At 36.8% G+C, this 18,438-nt stretch overlaps 2 protein-coding genes across 3 annotated transcripts in view; both read left to right on the top strand.

The window, feature by feature from the left end:
• Positions 1–10,949, top strand: part of myofl (myoferlin like) — a 29,640-nt gene extending 18,691 nt beyond the window's left edge. For both annotated transcript variants that reach the window (XM_081350169.1, XM_081350168.1), the window contains exons 29-53: positions 6–142; positions 307–471; positions 741–828; positions 1,118–1,195; positions 1,306–1,487; positions 1,602–1,760; positions 2,027–2,128; positions 2,209–2,370; positions 2,758–2,923; positions 5,247–5,320; positions 5,580–5,678; positions 5,804–5,932; positions 6,373–6,528; positions 6,650–6,741; positions 6,831–7,001; positions 7,115–7,263; positions 8,220–8,359; positions 8,462–8,550; positions 8,632–8,727; positions 9,114–9,255; positions 9,353–9,452; positions 9,601–9,779; positions 9,885–9,994; positions 10,082–10,229; positions 10,334–10,949. In XM_081350169.1, coding sequence (XP_081206295.1) covers positions 6–142; positions 307–471; positions 741–828; positions 1,118–1,195; positions 1,306–1,487; positions 1,602–1,760; positions 2,027–2,128; positions 2,209–2,370; positions 2,758–2,923; positions 5,247–5,320; positions 5,580–5,678; positions 5,804–5,932; positions 6,373–6,528; positions 6,650–6,741; positions 6,831–7,001; positions 7,115–7,263; positions 8,220–8,359; positions 8,462–8,550; positions 8,632–8,727; positions 9,114–9,255; positions 9,353–9,452; positions 9,601–9,779; positions 9,885–9,994; positions 10,082–10,229; positions 10,334–10,369 — 3,149 coding nt within the window. In that variant the 3' untranslated portion in view covers positions 10,370–10,949. The remainder of the gene's footprint in view (positions 1–5; positions 143–306; positions 472–740; positions 829–1,117; positions 1,196–1,305; positions 1,488–1,601; positions 1,761–2,026; positions 2,129–2,208; positions 2,371–2,757; positions 2,924–5,246; positions 5,321–5,579; positions 5,679–5,803; positions 5,933–6,372; positions 6,529–6,649; positions 6,742–6,830; positions 7,002–7,114; positions 7,264–8,219; positions 8,360–8,461; positions 8,551–8,631; positions 8,728–9,113; positions 9,256–9,352; positions 9,453–9,600; positions 9,780–9,884; positions 9,995–10,081; positions 10,230–10,333) is intronic.
• Positions 10,950–11,199: 250 nt separating this feature from the next.
• parga (poly (ADP-ribose) glycohydrolase a) overlaps positions 11,200–18,438 on the top strand; it is a 31,047-nt gene continuing 23,808 nt past the window's right edge. Inside the window, exons 1-7 of the mRNA XM_081350171.1 lie at positions 11,200–11,383; positions 12,294–12,348; positions 12,432–13,100; positions 14,129–14,261; positions 14,677–14,799; positions 15,159–15,236; positions 15,586–15,660. Coding sequence (XP_081206297.1) covers positions 12,329–12,348; positions 12,432–13,100; positions 14,129–14,261; positions 14,677–14,799; positions 15,159–15,236; positions 15,586–15,660 — 1,098 coding nt within the window. The 5' untranslated portion in view covers positions 11,200–11,383; positions 12,294–12,328. The remainder of the gene's footprint in view (positions 11,384–12,293; positions 12,349–12,431; positions 13,101–14,128; positions 14,262–14,676; positions 14,800–15,158; positions 15,237–15,585; positions 15,661–18,438) is intronic.

Genomic DNA, 18,438 nt, shown 5'->3' with positions numbered 1-18,438 from the left:
GTCAGGATGGGAATATGGTGTCACCATTCCTCCTGATGATAAGCCCAGGTCTTGGGTTGCTGCTGAGAAAATGTACCACATCCATCGCAGGAAAAGACTGGTCCGACCTCGCAGGAAGATATCAGACACTCCCACTGTAGAGGTGAGAAATCCTCACTAACGTTACTTTCTGATTTGTAGATTGGCGCTGTTAATTTTCACTGATGTTTTGTACTGCAACTGAATTTAACTTCTGATTGAGGATTAGTGATAATCATATTAGTCAAATATTGTCCGTAATACGTATAATCACTGTTTTGACAACAGAAGAAAGACTTGGGCGATGGCTGGGAATACTCGTCTCTGATTGGGTGGAAGTTCCACAGGAAGGAGCGTTCCTCAGACACTTTCCGCCGCAGACGCTGGAGGAGGAAAATGGCACCATCTGAGCGCGTGGGCGCATCGGCTATCTTTAACCTGGAAGGGGCTTTGGTTAGTCCATTTCTGACTGTCAGATTGGAAAACAAAAGTAGATGTTTGATATGTTTTATTTTGGTTTCGGTATGACATTTATTTGTCTCTGACACAAGATTAAACGGTATTTCAAGGATTATTGTTTGTTTTTGGACTGTTCCTGTGGTTCTAGTTTGATGTCTGAGAAAGATTACAAATGACAATTTGTAATGACTTATTACATTAAGAACTTAATTTTATAGGATATTGAGCTTTTTAAAAACTCACTTATTTTCCTTTTCTATTAGGGAATAGATGAGGACGAGAAAGGCAGCAAAAATGACACGGCTAAAATCTTTGGTGCCAACACACCCAGTGTGTTTTGCAGATTTGACAGTGAGTAATGTTTATACGTGCCTGCTGATTAAAGGACTCTTTCTAAATTCCTTACACTGATTATATCTCTGAGACTAACACTAACACACCCCTCTACTTCCCGACAATATGCAAAAAAACAAAACTACAACAAGAAAAGATAGGGAGCCAATAGAAATCCTGAACGGTGCTGATTTTGTCATGCTATATTTATTTCTTTTTATTTCAAAATTGTGACATTATAAACCCATAAAAAAATGTTCACCCAAATAAACAGATTTTTCACCCAAATCTCCATGTGTCTCTACAGAGTCATTCACCTACCATCTCAGAGTCTACGTCTATCAAGCCAGGAACCTTCTTCCTATGGACAAAGACAGCTTTTCTGGTGAGGGATTTTTCCATCTAATATTAATGCAATTCATCACCTCACTAAGGTTATGCACATGTGTTTTTAATGATGATAGCTGACTGATCCTTTGCATGGTGTTTTCACAGATCCCTACGTGCATGTGTCTTTCTTACATGTAAGCAAGACCACAGAGATCGTTAAGTCCACCCTCAACCCCACATGGGACCAAACCCTCATTTTTGATGACATTGAAATCTATGGAGACCCTCAGACCATCGTTCATAACCAACCCAGTATCGTTCTGGAAGTTTATGATAGTGACCAAGTGGTATGACTCTCTGTTAATACAAACTCAGGTCTGCATGGAATTTGCAAAAAAAGTACTGCTGACCCTTGAATGATTTCAATGATGATTTGATCTTGATCCATGGATGTGTTGCAGGGGAAGGATGAAGCTATGGGCAGGTGCACGTGTCCTCCAGTAGTGAAACTAAACCCATCCACCCCATTAATACCTAAACTCCTTTGGTTCCCTGTCACCATGAAGGGACGAAATGCAGGAGAAATACTGGTAGCAGCTGAGCTCTTGCTTAAAGATAAGGTTGTTTTAATTCTTATTTGTCCTTTGTTATTATTTTTCTTCTACTACCCATACATTATTAATTTATTAAACACAAGAAAGTATATTTAATTATATATATATATATATATATATATATATACATGCTTTTAATAATCAGACTACTCACTGTCATCTGTCCTCAAATACAGTTAAATACAGTTTGTATCATATTTGTTGGCATGTCATCTTAACCACACCACCATTATGATTTGCTTATCCGCTATACTGTTCATTGTCGACCTCAGGCAAATGACGTTAACCTGCCCCTGGTCCCACCTCGAAGAAGTGAGAATCTGTACATGGTTCCTCAGGGGATCAGGCCTGTGGTGCAGCTCACTGCAATTGAGGTAATGCAGTCATCCTTATGAATAATGTGCTTAAACCAAACAAAATTGCTGCCAGTGTGTCATCCTGTGTGTTTTGACAGATCCTGGCCTGGGGTTTAAGAAACATGAAGGCATATCAGTTGGCTACCGTGTCTTCCCCCAGCCTTATAGTTGAATGTGGAGGGCAGATTGTTGAGACTGCCATCATCAAGAACATCAAGAAAAATCCCAACTTCCCTGGATCTATCCTGTTCCTCAAAGTGGTACAGTACCTCCTAAAATATAAGAAATAGCTTTTACCAACCTACAAAAATGAAACTGTGCTGTTGAAATATCTGTGTATACAAATCAAAGAATCCAGCATCATCTCTCATGAACAAACTAAGGCTTCGCTATTGCTCTTTTTAATGGTTAGAGATTGAAACAAACTCTAGTGTTGTCTTGTTTTTAAAAGACCATGTGCTGCACTGCTTCCAAATTTAATCATGTTTTTGATCCTAATACATACAGTGAAAAAAAAAATAATAATCATACCAAGTAGTTGTGTTTGTAAATGAAGCTTTGTTGGTTTTGAACAAGCAGAACCATAACAAATGAAGCTTTGTTGTTTTTGAACAAGCAGAATCCTAACAATGTCTCTCTCTCTTCAGCTTCTTCCTAAAGATGAGATGTACACTCCACCCATTGTGCTCAAAGTTATTGACCACAGACCTTTTGGACGGAAACCAGTCGTTGGACAGTGTACTATAAACTCCCTAGAGGAGTTCAGATGTGATCCTAACACAGGCACCACCGAGGTGGCTATGTCTGCCAAGGGTAACATTTTACTAGAATATTTTTTTTTATTAATTGAAATAATGAATTAATATAAATATAAATCAACATAAATCATATAATACATTCTTATATATGTACATAAAATAAAATCAATAAAATTACTGTACTCTGCACAACGACAATACATTTCTAATATCTATCAATCTAATCAAGAGTAGTATATAAATCTATATATTTTTTGTTTTGTTAATGTTCTTTATGTCAGTTGGTTTTCAGGATAACACATTAGTTTAGGGTCCAATTTTCACTATTAACTAGTTGCTTATTAGCATGCATATTACTAGGATATTGGCTGTTTATTAGTACTTATAAAGCACATATTAAAGGTGCTGTATGTAACTTTTTTTATAAAATGAATCCTTTTTTTATTGGCCGTCTGTGAAGGGGTTGTAATCACACATTACATTGATCCACTTTTCGTGTTTTGCTATTACCTCTGAAGGCCAGTAATCCTATTTTTATGTGAAGTCTCCGGGTCGGATTTTCTGCGAAATCCACCGGATGTGACGTGCATGCGCGCTCCCGAGCCTACAGTCTATTGCAACTGCACTGCAGCTAACGACATGGAGTCTGATAACACCAAAAAACAACCTGCCTCCAGCACAACACAGACTCCAACACAAACTCCAAATATATATATATAAAAATATATCTGCTGAAGCTCGTCAGGCCAAACGTCAATCGGATCGACGAAAACACGGATCAACATAGGCAGAGCGTTTGAATTATGGAGAGACCTCCGTTTTGAAATAGCAAGGTAAAATATAACATACATAAGACATTAAATGAATACAAAAGACTGTTCCATGATAACAAAAAGCAGGTGCTTTAGGATGTAACTTTTATTTTATGTACTAGATCTACTGTCTAACGTCACTCATCCCACTACTATCATATTGTTTATAATACACATTTCCAGACATGTACAGTACAGTAATATTACTTCCTACTGTCTTATTGTTACACTGAAATTGTCCAGTCTAGTTGACTAACCGTTTTCGTTTTCATTCATTGACCTATGTTGACATTGCTGATTGTGAAAGATACACGAATAGTTAGTGAAATAATGCTAGATAACACCACATGTCGGCAAAATACAGTCAATGTAACGTTATCATGGTACGAGCATGGAGCATTAGTTCTACGTCAAGCTGATAAAAGTAGCCTATTATGGTAATGTTGCAGTGGGAGTTTACAAGAGTTTCCAGCATGTTGTGTGATGCTTTCTCCGTTGTGTTGAAAGTCTCAGTGTGGCCGCCGGTAGTGAGTTCGCGCTCTTGAGTTTGAGCACGCGCACGAGCGCTGTTGTTGCAATCTGAAACATCACCGCTAGAGGCCGCTGGATCCTACATACAGCACCTTTAAAGGGGTGGTTGAATATGATTTCACTTTTCTAACTTTAGTGAGTGTGTAATGTTGCTGTTTGAGCATCAAACAGCAACATTTCAGCAACGCTCAAAGTTTAAGGCAAAGGGAGATATTTACTTTTAAAGAAATCGCTTTTTAAGTACTACAACAAACGGCTGATAGGGACCACAAAACATTCCTCCCGGGTTAGTGACATCATGAACCCTAAAATGTACATAAACCCCGCCCCCGGAACACGATTTATAGATTATCAAGACAGAATATGCTAATCAATGACTAGAAGATAACTACACATAAGCTGCATAAATTCACCAATTAACCATTCAGAAATGTGGTCTACATGTTGTCACTTCTTTTTGAGTTTCTCCATCTTTCTGACTTCGGTCTGAACAAAAAAGGCTGAAAGTTTTTGAAATTTTAAGTGCATGTCTGTGTGAGGTAAAAGGACACAAGCTGTTGTAGTTCCGCCCCCTGTGGTGGGAGCAGCAGCTCATTTGCATTTAAAGGGACAGACGCAGCAGCTCATTTGCATTTAAAGGGACAGACTCAAAAACGGTGCGTTTTTTTTTTGCTTTCCCTCAAAAAGTGACAACTTTAATATGCTATTTAAAAATATCTGTTAAGCTAAAAATATTTTAAGCTAAAACTTCGCATACACACTCTGTGGACATCAAATAATTATTTTACATCTTGTGAAAAGGGCATTATAACACCCCTTTAATGCCTTATTCTGCATCACCACATTCTACATCCCTAATCCTACCCAATACCTAAACTTAACAACTACCTTACTAACTTTTAAGCAGTAATAAGGAGTTTGAGGCAAAACTCAGTTAATAGTTAGTTAATAGTGAGAATGGGAGCCTAATCTAAAGTGTGACCGTTTTCAGTCTCAGTTATACTGTAATTATTTCATGTGTAATTTCTGTCTCAGTGGCTATGATGTCAGCAGCTCCCAGAGATGTCATTATTGATATGGGAGACAGAAAGCACAGCCCTTCAAAACAGGTACAGTGAACATATATGAATTTTGTCCTCAGAATAATTTCATTTATTTGTAAACTTTATAAAAATTAGTTTACATCTCCTTTCCTTTTGCTACCCATTTGTGATTTTCCCACTGCCTGCAGAAAGGCAAATAAATAGCCTTCTGTCATTATATAACAGTCTGGGAACTATGTTGTTATGGTGCAAAATAGCTGCAGACAGATTGTTACAGCATCTTGAACAGGCAAACTCACACCTTTTATTCCACAATCTATTGTAGGAAGAGGACACAGTGGACTGGTGGAGTAAATTCTATGCCTCCATTAACGAGCATGAAAAGTGTGGCCCTTATCTCCAGAAGGGATATGACACTTTAACTGTGAGTTAACTTGCCCGCTCTTACCATCCTGTTTGGATGTTTGCATCCTGCTTATGTTTCAAAGATAAGGAATGACTATTGTGCGTTAAAACTACTACAGCGTTAAAAGTATGTGTTTGTTTCAGGTCTATGACACTGAGCTTGAGGCAGTCCCAGAATTCAGAGGGCTTACAGACTTCTGCAATACATTTAAATTGCAGAGGGGGAAAATGGAGGATGAGGAGGAAGACCCCTCTGTAGTGGGAGAGTTCAAGGCAAGTCTGTGCCAGTCAGTGATTCACAGAGATTTTTTTTACTTTTGAAGGGATCGGCTTTTCATAAAGGGTGGCGGTTTCCTCATCATTAAATTGCTTGGCTGCTTAAACAAAGGTTGTTAGTTCAGTCCAAGTAGTGGAGACTTTTGAAGGCTATTTCAAACCTGCCCTGTTCAAACACTATTGTGACATTGTGTAAGGCTTATAATCACTTAACTGTTCACCTACTGGTGTAAAGTATCATGCAATAATGAAAACATTTTAAAAGCATGTTTTCAAATTCTGGGATTCTGGACACTCTAAACAGTGAGGAAAGTGGGTAAAAGAACATGACCAAAAAAGTAAGAGTAGTTTTAAGAGTATGAATTATATTAGGCTGCCATCTAGTGGTAGACATCGGACTAACCAAGATAATTTTACTTGATGATCTGCATTCGCAGGGGTCGTTTCGAGTGTATCCCTTGTCAGATGACCCAAATGTCTCAGACCCACCTCGGCAGTTTAGGGAGCTGCCTGAGAGCTGTCCTCAGGAGTGCCTGGTCAGAATCTACATCATACGCTGCATTGACCTGCAGCCTAAAGACAACAATGGCATGGTGAGTATGTAGCCAATTCACAAGTAAAAGATTTTGATGGTTCAGTAAGCATCACATTTTACATCTTTTGACTGGTGAAATTTTTTTGTGTGTCTCATATAATTATGCTTTCTTTCTGAAGTGTGATCCTTACATAAAGATTTCTCTGGGAAAGAAAATGATTGATGACAGAGATCACTACAAACCAAATACTCTAAACCCAGATTTTGGAAGGTGAGAATATAAATAGTGAAGCATTTACATACATGTAATTGTGTATTTCTGATTTTTATTTTTTATACAATTTTTATATATGTTCACAGAGTATTTGAGCTAAACTGCTACATTCCACAAGATAAGGACTTGAAGATTTCCATCTATGATTATGATCTGCTCAGCTCTGATGAGAAGGTTGGGGAAACCGTCATAGACCTTGAGAATCGACTTCTTTCTCGGTTTGGCTCACATTGTGGAATCCCAAAATCTCACTGTGTGTAAGTGGTTATTTTACTAGCGGCCACTTTTTTCATAATAGTTTTAAAGTCCCATTACCTATTACTAGACATATTCATGTACTCAGTGCTATTTAAAATACTATATGTAAAAGTTCTGGGGTGAACCAGTGGAGGGACCAGATCAAACCATCTCAGATGCTACAGAATCTGGCCAGGATGAGAGGAATTCCTGCTCCTCATATTGCAGATGATGGCAGTTTCGTGTCTTTTGGAGGACGAGAGTACAGGCTAGATGAACTGGGTATGCTCATTCAAACCATTAGACCTTTTCTGGACCTCAACATCATGTACATAAACTACTGTTCAAAAGTAAAAAAAACAAAGACTTTTAATTTAGCAAGGATGCATTAAATCGACCAAAAGTGACAGTAAAGACATTTATAATGTGAAAAAAGATTTCTATTTCAAAAGAATGCTGTTCATCAAATAATCCTGAAAAAAATATGTATCATGGTTTCCACATAATGTTAGGCAAACTGTTTTCAACACTTTAATAATCAGAAATGTTTCATATGTACCAAATCAGCATATTAGAATGATTTAGGATCATGTGACACTGAAGACTGGATTAATGGCTACGGAAAATTCAGCTTTGGCATCACCGGAATAAATTACATTTTAACACAGAATGACAATGAAACAGAATTGAATAGAGCAGGAACGCTACACATATACCACAAGCATTAATGTGGAACACTGAACTGAGGAAACTGAGGGCTTAAATAAACAGGGAATGATAATCAAAGAAACAAGAAACAGGTGTGCAATGAAATTAATGAATGAGAACACAGGCAAAACAGTGACAGGGAAAACCATGAATAAAGCTGCTTTTCCACCATCGGGTTGAACAGTTCTTCTCCGTTATCAGCACTATAGTGGAAAATGAAATCATATCCTTACCGGCTATGGAATGGAACGGTTAAACAAAGAGAACGGTTTGGCCCGATGGTGGAAAAGTGGCTATGGAAACAAAACAGAACATGACTATAAACTATGAAACTAAACAAGACATGAACTTAAAAAAGCCTTTATGGTAGTAAATAAAGATACAACATGTTGTTACTACAGTTTTACCTGATTCAGCACAAATGTACATGATGTATATTGCATTTCTACTTTGGTGTGGAACTTACAGCACCATATTGCTAAATAAGCATTTTATGATGACAAGATGAATTTATATTACTTTGCTTATAGAGGGCAATAAAATCATGCACCAACACCTGGGTCCACCTAAGGAGCGAATCTGCTTGCATGTGTTGAGAAGGCAAGGCCTCGTTCCAGAGCATGTTGAGACCAGGACCCTGTACAGCTCCTACCAGCCCACTCTCTCTCAAGTCAGTCCCCACATCCCCAGCTTTTCTAATACATACTCAACTTTGTAGTGATTTTATCCAGATGTAACGTCTGTGTCACTCCTGTTTATTTTGTCTTTGCAGGGCAAAATCCAGATGTGGGTTGAAATATTCCCCAAAAACCTTGGTATTCCAGGACCCGTTTGTGTCATCACTCCTCGCAAACCTAAAAAGTACCATCTTATCTTCCTCACATCTAGTAAAATTACTATGTGTTTGTTTTTGCTGTTCTAATGTGTCCCCTTTCACTGAAGGTATTTACTGCGAGCCATCATTTGGAATACAACTGAAGTCATCCTGGATGAAACCAGCATCACAGGAGAAAACATGAGTGACATCTATGTGAAAGGGTAATAGGTTGATGATAATATTAGCATAATCATTTTGGAATAAGTCATTTATACTGTGTATGTAATCACTGTGATTAATACACTGCCATTCAAAAGAAATTACTTTTATTCAACAAGGATTCATTAACGTAAAAGTAAAGACATTTATGATGTTACAAAATATTCGTTCCTTTGATCTTTCTATTCCTACAAAAATGTATCACGGTTTTCAAAAAAATATTAAGCAGCACAATTGTCCAAATCAAAATATTTTAATGATTTCTGAACGATCATGTGACACTGAATAATGGCTGCTAAAAAAATCAGGTTTACCATCATTTTTTAAAAATATAATAAAATAGAAAACAGCTAATTTATTTATAATTATTATTATATGTATTTAATAGGTGGATGCCAGGTATGGAGGAGGACAAGCAGAAAACTGACGTCCATTACAGGTCTCTAGATGGAGATGGAAATTTCAACTGGAGATTTGTCTTTGGCTTTGATTATTTGCCAGCAGAACAGTTGTGTCTTGTGTCTTCAAAGGTTAGCGGTTTGAAAAAATGTAACTAAATTTGATATGAAGTGTTTTCATTCATTGATAGTCACAATGAACCCTGTTTTTTTTCTTTTTTTTTTCCAGGAACACTTCTGGAGTCTTGACAAAACCGAGTTCAGGGTCCCTCCTAAACTGATCATTCAAATCTGGGACAATGACAAATTCTCCCTGGATGATTACTTAGGTGAATGCTCTTGTTCAAATCTACATATGTACCCACCAGACGTGGGTTAATCTTTCTCTTTCTCTTTTTGGAGTGTATGAATTCTGTTTTGGGAATTGGTATATCATCTGCTGGATCAGATTTTTGATATCACTGCCTTCTTAAACAGGCACGGTGGAGCTGGATATGCTTCACCTCATCCCTCCAGCTAAGACCCCTGAAAAGTGCTCTCTAAGCATGCTAACACAAACAGGCAAGAACCTCACACCTACATCACTCTTCTCCCAGAAGTCAGTGAGAGGCTGGTGGCCTTGTGCCATGGAGGAAAATGGCAAAAAAATCCTGGCTGTGAGTGAAGCTTGCAAGCATATGGATAAAAATAAGATATATGACATGTTGCATACTGTATATGCACGGTACAAACAGTAAAGACCGTTCTCTTTGTGGCATTAGGGTAAAGTGGAGATGACTTTGGAAGTGGTGGAAGCGAACGAGGCAGACGAGAGGCCTGCTGGGAAAGGAAGAGATGAACCCAACATGAACCCCAAACTAGATCCTCCAAAGTATGAGAATATCAGTGTTTGGTCATTCAGTATCATGTTTAATTAGATGATGTGAGTAATACTTTATTCTGTAATATATGTAAACAGCCGTCCAGATACGTCCTTCTTTTGGTTCACAAATCCATGCAAGACCATGAAGTTCATCATATGGCGCAGATTCAAATGGGTCTTCATTGGACTCGTTATTCTAATACTGGTGATCCTGTTTATCGGAATCCTCTTATATTCCTTCCCTGTAAGTCTTTATCAAATATTATCATTAGTAAATGAGCAAATTTTCTTTTTCTCAAAGTAACTAAGTGATTTGCATTTTCTAAATCTGCCCTTTTATTCTTGCAGAACTACATTTCCATGAAAATCGTGAAGCCGTTTTGAATGGAAAATGTCTAGATATTGGCACAGCAACTTGCAGTGGGAAACAGTCAATGGAGAACCAGTAGAAATGTTATTTTTATGTATTTTCCTCTATTTTTATGTCTAAAAATACTTGAAGGTATAACATACTCCAAGTGCTATACTTTTAAATCTTTTTTTGTTGACAACACCGGGTTGGCAGATTACAATGCTGCTAGAAGTTGCACTATATTTGTTTGATTTCCCTTCTATGTTCTTTTTTTATATTCATAAAAGTTTATTAGAGTAATTATGGGATGTATACAGTGCATTGTAGAACTTGCCATTCTGTATCTGCTCCTTTGTTGTTCATTATTCATTAAACAATTATTTCTTGTATTCTTTTATGTTGTGTTCAGATACCAAACATGATATTATTAGTATATGATACAATATATAATTAGTAATTGCATTGATAATACACAATTTGTAATAATTCATTTGCATGAAAAAAAAAACTATCTCTTTTTTTCCCCACAAATAATTACTTAAGGTGGTGCTTAGAAAACACTGATTATGTCATGTCAACCTCAGGAGAATAAACGAACTACTCTATTTTCTGAAAAGTAGCTACTTTTCTTGTAACGGAAGGGGGCGCGCTACGGCCCGAAGAAACCGTGACGGACTGTCTTTCATTCAGAGTCGTTATATAATTTTTGACCCACCAAGTTTATTTTGCTATTAAAAAAATAAATAAATAAATATATATGACATTTAAATAAAAATATAGCTTTGAGGAACTTTGAATAAAGAAAACGCTTTCCTTCAATCACGTGACAAGAATCTACCCAATCAGCAGCCAACTTTACGACCCGGAACTGAACTGATGCCTCCTTCACCAGTCCGTCTTTAATTCTATATTTCAGTGTCTCTCTGTCTTGTATAGTGTGATAAAAGCAGCAAACTTTTGCATAGGTGCAATTGTCCTGTCTGGTGGAAAAGAGCTCGAATATGCGTGCAACAGCGATACGAAGACAAAGCTGAAAAAGAGTGCAAGTATGATTGTTTGATGCGTAATCAAAGCGAACAGTCTGACAGAAAACCAGCCTGTCTTATATACAAATTTTAACATGAAGTACTGAAGCAGTATTGCTGTTTTTCTAGCAATAATGATGGCGGCTATTTATAATGTACTAAAAATGTGTGCTGTTGATTTGCAGGCTTCAGATATCTGATAGACGGGTGTGTGTTTTCGCTTTTATTACAGTTATTATGATGATATTACATATATCCATGGATCTAATAGATGCACATTACAGTAAGATTGTTTTCCAGGCTGATATATTAATCTATAAATCCATAACCTACAAACACTGACCTGCCTTTTGTTATCACTCAGCTAGCTTAGCCATTCACAACAACAGAATAAACCTGATGATTATGAACCTTATTTATACATATACTGTATAAAGCAACCCAGTATGTCATCTGCACTAATCTAGCAGTTAATAGCATATAATGTTGAATATAATAGCGATGTAATTGTTAATATCAGGCTTTTTCAACTAGGGCTGCTTTATAATCTCTCACACACACACACACACACACACACACACACACACACACACACACACACACACACACTAAATCATATAATCACGTTGTCACGATTATTTTTCCCAATTATGACTGGGCGATATATGGCTGGATATAAGGTTGCCATGACATAAAAATGTTAGATGCCATTGAGTCTTTTTAAAAATTCGAGACCACAGCATATACTAAAAACATACATAAACTGTAATTTAGCCTGCTTCACTTTTTACAGTAACTCTCGAAATGTCAGCTTTCTTGTTTTTAATCAATTCTTTCATTATGTTGGCTTATCAGTTGGCTTTTCTTCAGTAGGTCTGACTGTAACTATAACTTTTATTTGCAGTTCTAAGTTTCACTTTTCTTTTTACAGCAAGTAGTCTGGCTGGAAGTGTGCTTACAGTAAATATGGATGCAGAACTGAACCGGTAAGTTGGTTTTATTTTTCTGTTTTTTTAATAGATAAAAAAAAAAAACTGTCTAAAGCATTTTTGTCTGTTTCCTTTGACAGCTGTGAGGGGGGCGATGTAACAAAGTCTGAGGGTACAGAAAGTGATCTTACCGAGGCCTTAGGGCGTGAAATAGAGGAAAGTGGTCCAGCAGCTGAAATTGATAAGCTGTGTGAATTAAGAAAATGTAAGGACCAGAATGATGATCCAGAGGACCAGATACAGTCCTCTTTGCCAAACATGGACTCAAAGGCCATCGCTTGTAGAGATGCCAGCAGTAGTAATGATGCAAGCGGTCTGACGGAGCCAAGCAATGGAGAACAGGCATTTGAATCAAACCAACCAGATGCCAACCTGGACAAGTTGACTTGCATGTCTACAGAGAGCTCCGAGACAAACCTGACCGTATCCGTAAATGCAAGTGACACACCTAGCGTAGATGTGAATATGAGTCCAGCATGCAAAGCGCCTCTGCCCAGCAATTCTGAGGAAAATGCTTCTGACTGCTCTCACTTGCAAGAGTCCCATTCAGAAGTTGGCCCAGTAGAGGAGCCCAAACCCCCAATCCCCAGTCCAGAAGCTGTAGAGAATGTCACAAACGAATCTGAAGTGACACCCATGGAAACGGATGATACAGAGGGGCAAAACTCTGGTGCTGGTGCTTTTGTTCCTGAAAATGTTGATAAGCCTGAGCCTGAAAGTAACCAGGCACCGACGTCTTCTTCAGAAAGGTATTGTGATTTTGGGAATATTGCTGTGTATTTCCTTAATTGGAAAATGGTTTTGAAATGAAATATAGCTACTAGGGATGCACCAATATTAAAAGTCTGGCTGTTACTGATAATTATTTTTGTACATTGCCTGAGACCATTTTGTTGAAATAGATCATAAAAACCACTAAAAATGAATTTTTTTTTTTAATTTTTTTTTTTTACTTATGAATTTAGACATCACAACAGTATGAAAAATCTATATTAATTTTGAGATTTGCTAAAGATTACACTACTGTTCAAAAGTTTGGGGTTGGTAAGATTTTTGGTAGGAAGTCTCTTATGCTCACCAAGGCTTCATTTAAAAAAAAAAACAGAAATACCGTAAAAACAGTAATATAATATATTTTAAAATAGCTTTTTTGTATTTTTTTTAAAGTATATTTTATACTGACAGGTGACCCCCCAACCCTCCTTCCCCCATGATACCAATATCACCCAAAAGAACAAAGAAAGGCAAAGGAAAAATACAAAGATAATGCATACTAAATGTGAAAGTCAAATTAAACATACAAAATGAATATAGGCCTAGGCCTACATTTTTAAGTACAATTTATAATCCTGTGATGGCAAAGCTGAATATTCAGCATCATTACTCCAGTCTTCAGTGTCACTGACATGAATCCTTAAAAAAATCATTTTAATATCCTGATTTGCTGCTCAAGATCTCTCTTCATATTATCTAATAAAATGTAATTATTATAAATATTTTTCTTTTGAAGAGTAGCATACATTTAATAATGTTTTAAAGTATTAGTGTTTTTAAAGTGACTACATAGGTAATCTAAATGCAAAACTAGGCAAAATGACATTGTACAATTGAATATCCAATAGCATCTGATATAAATCCAATAACCGATATCTCTGAAACCATATGACAATATGAAATAAACAGGATGACAATAATATTTATAATAATTATGAATAATTAACCATTATAATGCAATAAATTATAACAATGCAAGTAACGGCATTTGTTGGTTGTCTAGTCAGCAAGTGTCAGCAGAGCAGAAAGAGTCGGAGTGGCTCGGGACCCCAGTAGAGGAGCTTCGAAGAATGCCTCAGTGTGGACAGACCCTGCCACACCTCAGGGCAACACACTATCACAAAATACTTATCAGGGTAAGCCACGCTGCTCTTCACAGCGACACTGTGATGTTCTCAGCCAGTGCCTAAGGGCTTCCTGTCAGTTTGAGAATAATACCGCTGTGGATGTCCAAGCAGCTCTACGCTTTTCCCGCACAACATAGAGCTCAGTGTTTTGATGTTTTATTGAAATGATTTGAAGTGGACGGATAGTACTTAAATTGTCCTTACAGAAACTAGTTTTTACTTTAGATTTTACATCACAAGTATTTGAGTCTGTAGCAGACTTCTTTTTTTTTTTTTATTGATACATTTTTAGAAGCAACCAATGAAAGCAAAAAAAAAAACCTTTGTTTTAAAATATTAGAATGACATACTGACCTGATTAAATAATGATTAAAATGTGAAATTTATTGCTAAATACCTAGTCTCTCTCTTCTCTGGTTTATAGACAGACCTGCTTAAAGAAGGACACGTCCCCGTTCCATATCCAAGCAACTACCATGATTTATGGAATGATGTGAATGTAAAGATGCCTTGTTCAAAAGAGAACCTGTTTCCTGTGGAGAATGAGGTAATGTCTTTTTTTTAGGTTAATCGTGCCATTCAGAAAATGGTTTAAATTACATAGACTTTGCACTATTTATGAAAGTGCTGTTTAATTAACCTTAATGTGAAGTGATTGTTTGACATAATTACATCATACACTACTGTTATAGATTATTGAATTGAAAGTTCAAAAGAACAGCATTTATTTGGAACAGAAATCGTTTGTGTCATTATGAATTGTCTTCATTGTCACTTTTTATCAATTTAATGAATCCTTGCTTGATGAAATAAATATATATATTTTAATTCTTACTGACCCCTAACCTTTGAGCAGTATAATGTATATTGTGTATATATGATGTGTATGTTGTCCTTTTTTTTCAGGAAGGTGTAACGCAAAGTCGATGGAAGTTGATTCGCTCTGCTTTGGGAAGAGAATTTAAAAGTTCACATGACATTAGGGTAGGTTTTAGTTTATCTCTTGAAAACTTAATGAAATGAACTGTCAAATGTCAACACGTGTAGGTATAATGCCTAAACGTAAGAGTTTTGCTAAATAAGTAAGTGAATCCCACCAGAGGGTGGCAGAATTGCTCCAAGATGTAAAGCATTCTAGTTTTTTTTGCTTTTCTTGGCTCTAGTTGTCTTATAAATGTTTTAGTTTGACCAAAATTGTAGTATTAACTTATTTTAATGTGATTCAGTAGTATATATATATATATATATTTTTTTTTTAGATATGTAAAGTTTAAAAGAATTTGAGGTTTGAATTTCAATGGTTTATATCTAAAAATCACTCATAATCTTACAGGATGCAATATTGAGTTACAACACAGTGCATGCTAGAAGATGGGACTTCACAGCTTTGAACCTTCTCTGTGAAAAGGTAAGGAATACATTTGTTTTGCCTTTTTTGTTTGTGCGTGCATGTGCGCGCGCGCGTGTGTGTGTGTGTGTGTGTGTGTGTGTGTGTGTGTGTGTGTGTAAAATAGAAATGATCAAAAACTTAGTGTCCATTTATCCATTGGATTTGTGCCGAAGTTTCATCATGTAATAATGTACGAAGCATTTGACTTGCCCCATCTGGATCAGTTCAAAGCATCCCAAATAATGTGCATGCAGATGGTTGATTTGCATTTGATAGTGTCATTAGTGGAAATTAAATCAGAAAATAATAAATTAAATCTACTACTTGCACAAACCACTAATGAGTTTAAACAAACTGTACATGCACAAATAATGAGTAATTCAGTTTTACATTATGCTTGTACAGTGAAACACAATTCAATGATAAAGGCAGATTAATTGGGTACTCTGCCAGTGCTAGAAAAAAAAACACACACTTTAAGTATATGTCAAGTGGCCCCAGTTGGTTACATTTAATTTCGTGATGCATTTTTGACGATCTATATCATAACCGCAGCTGCCATAAAAGGAAAGTTCTAATGTTGTGACGTTAATGAAGTGAGCATCCTAAAGTCTGCTTTCTTGTGGTGTGTCACAGTTAGGATCAGAAGGCCCCATGATACTGAAAATGTTCCATCATTGTTTAGTCTGACTGGTTTGAATTTACTGGCACACTAAAGGCATTACGCTCCTCAGTCAAAGAGAAGAAGCAGGTTAGCCTCCAAGTGGATCCGCACCAAGCGGTCCGCGTCTGCCACTTCTGCTACCTCGTCCCCGAGGGTCTCTTTGCATCCAGCAGTAGTCAATTAAGACAGAGGTGGGCACTCAGCATAACGAGCAGCAGCTGGCAGAGGAAGGCCAGGGAGATGAGGGTCCTGTTTACTGCAAATAAACACACTCAACAGATGGACCACGGTCTTCCACATACATAGCCAGAAGCTGGTCTTGATGGTGGCTCTAATAGGGAGATGACATAAGAACGCTTGGGGTTGAGTACTCTCATTCCACAAAGAGCTTGACTTAAACTGGGGCCCTTTGGCTGTTTTCTGCCACATTACTTTAGTCTTTGCGGCCTTGGCTAACTTGGTTCTTGGCTAACTTGGTACATCAGTTTGCACATTTTTTTGAACTGTGTAGGTACAGAAGAACAATTCTACATCAGTTTTTGTTTTTGAACTAGTGGAAATTTTTTAAAACCAGCCCACAGAGGTTTAAGACCTATTAAAATATTACATGTAATATTACTAATAAAAAAAATTTTCACTTAAAATAAAATTGCATTCAACGTGTTGACCAACAGAAGGCTGCTTGCACGGATTTCTGTGGGTCTTGAAAAGTCTTAATTCTCCCTTACACAAATAAAGCCCTTAAAAAGTTCTTAAATTAGAGCAGAAAGTTCATAAAATCATGACATTAAAGGTTGCATGCTTTGCAAAAATTGAATATATTCCTCAGTATTTTTGTTCTGTTTTCCGATACAAATATCTAAACATCTTTAAATCAAGATGGATTTTCTTGAGATGCAAATGAAAAATTAAGTCTTGAAAAACTGAAGTCTGGTCTTCTGTGAAATGGATCAAAATGACACGAGTTTATGCTTAAAACAAGAGCAAATATCGTCAATGAGTTATGAATACTTGCCTTTGAATTAAGTTGATTTTTCTGAGCCCATTGGCAGATACAGTATTTTGTTCTTGTTTTAATCATAAACTCACTTCATTTTAATCTGTTTCACAGAAAACATTTTGTATCTCTAGTAAATGCATCTAAGATTCAAAGGCCCACTGAAGTGCCTGGAAACGCGCAACATTATTCAACGTGTTCATTTCCACTTAAACAGTGCGGGACATATCGAACAGCTCCTCCCATTTTTTTAAATAGCCGATATCATTTAGTTTATATCACAGCTCGGCCAGAGCCGTTGAGCACGGTAAAGCCACAGTTTCCTCCTAATCTCTAACTCTTTCTCCTCCTAATCTCCTCCATATTCCTAAATATAGCTTTCTGTGCAGAATTCAAATGGTCAGATATGTTTTCTGGTATATGATCCGCTCTGTGCTATAGTTTCTCTGGACTGCTGCGGCGGTTCGCGTGACATTAATGTGAGACCAGACTTCATTTGCCCCAATGGAAAGCATATTTACACTCTGAATCGTTCCCTATCCCCTATAGTGCATTATATGCCATTCACCATGTAGAAAATAGTAAATGTGTGAACAAGTGACAGATTTTAGCCGCAGCATCAGCGTCCATTTATGATGTAGGAGGTGGGCACTTTAGATTCTAGAGAGCATTTGATTGGACATAAAATCTGATGAGAAGCTAAAGTGCAGAGTGATATCATCAAAATCATTGATCCATATTGGTGGAAGTGAGAGACTGTAAGTTTTGAATCCTTATATCTTCTAAATGCAAATTTTGTCATTGTATTGGAGCACACTAGCTTATAGATAACAGTAAGGCTAACATATCCATACTAAAAGGCAAAAAACTTTTGATTTCATGGGGACATTAACAATATTCAGACATTTGCACTGGAAAACAAGAATTAGGAACATCACTTTTTTTGCCGTGTGATCAGAAGGTACAGTAAACGTTATTTCCAAATAATTCTAGTGGTTGGGAGCAGAGTGATTCAAGCTACTTTCTTTCCTTTCTTTAAAAAAAAAAAAAGAAATGTATAAATTAATGGATATCTGTTGGAAGTTGTATTTTTAAACTCTGAAGTGTTGTTAAAACAACTCATTGTGTTTCTCTC

Source organism: Scardinius erythrophthalmus, assembly GCF_964197995.2.
Source record: "Scardinius erythrophthalmus genome assembly, chromosome: 21".
NCBI lineage: Eukaryota > Metazoa > Chordata > Actinopteri > Cypriniformes > Leuciscidae > Scardinius > Scardinius erythrophthalmus.
The sequence above is the reverse complement of the archived record's forward strand: the minus strand, read 5'-3'. Positions and strand labels throughout refer to the sequence as shown.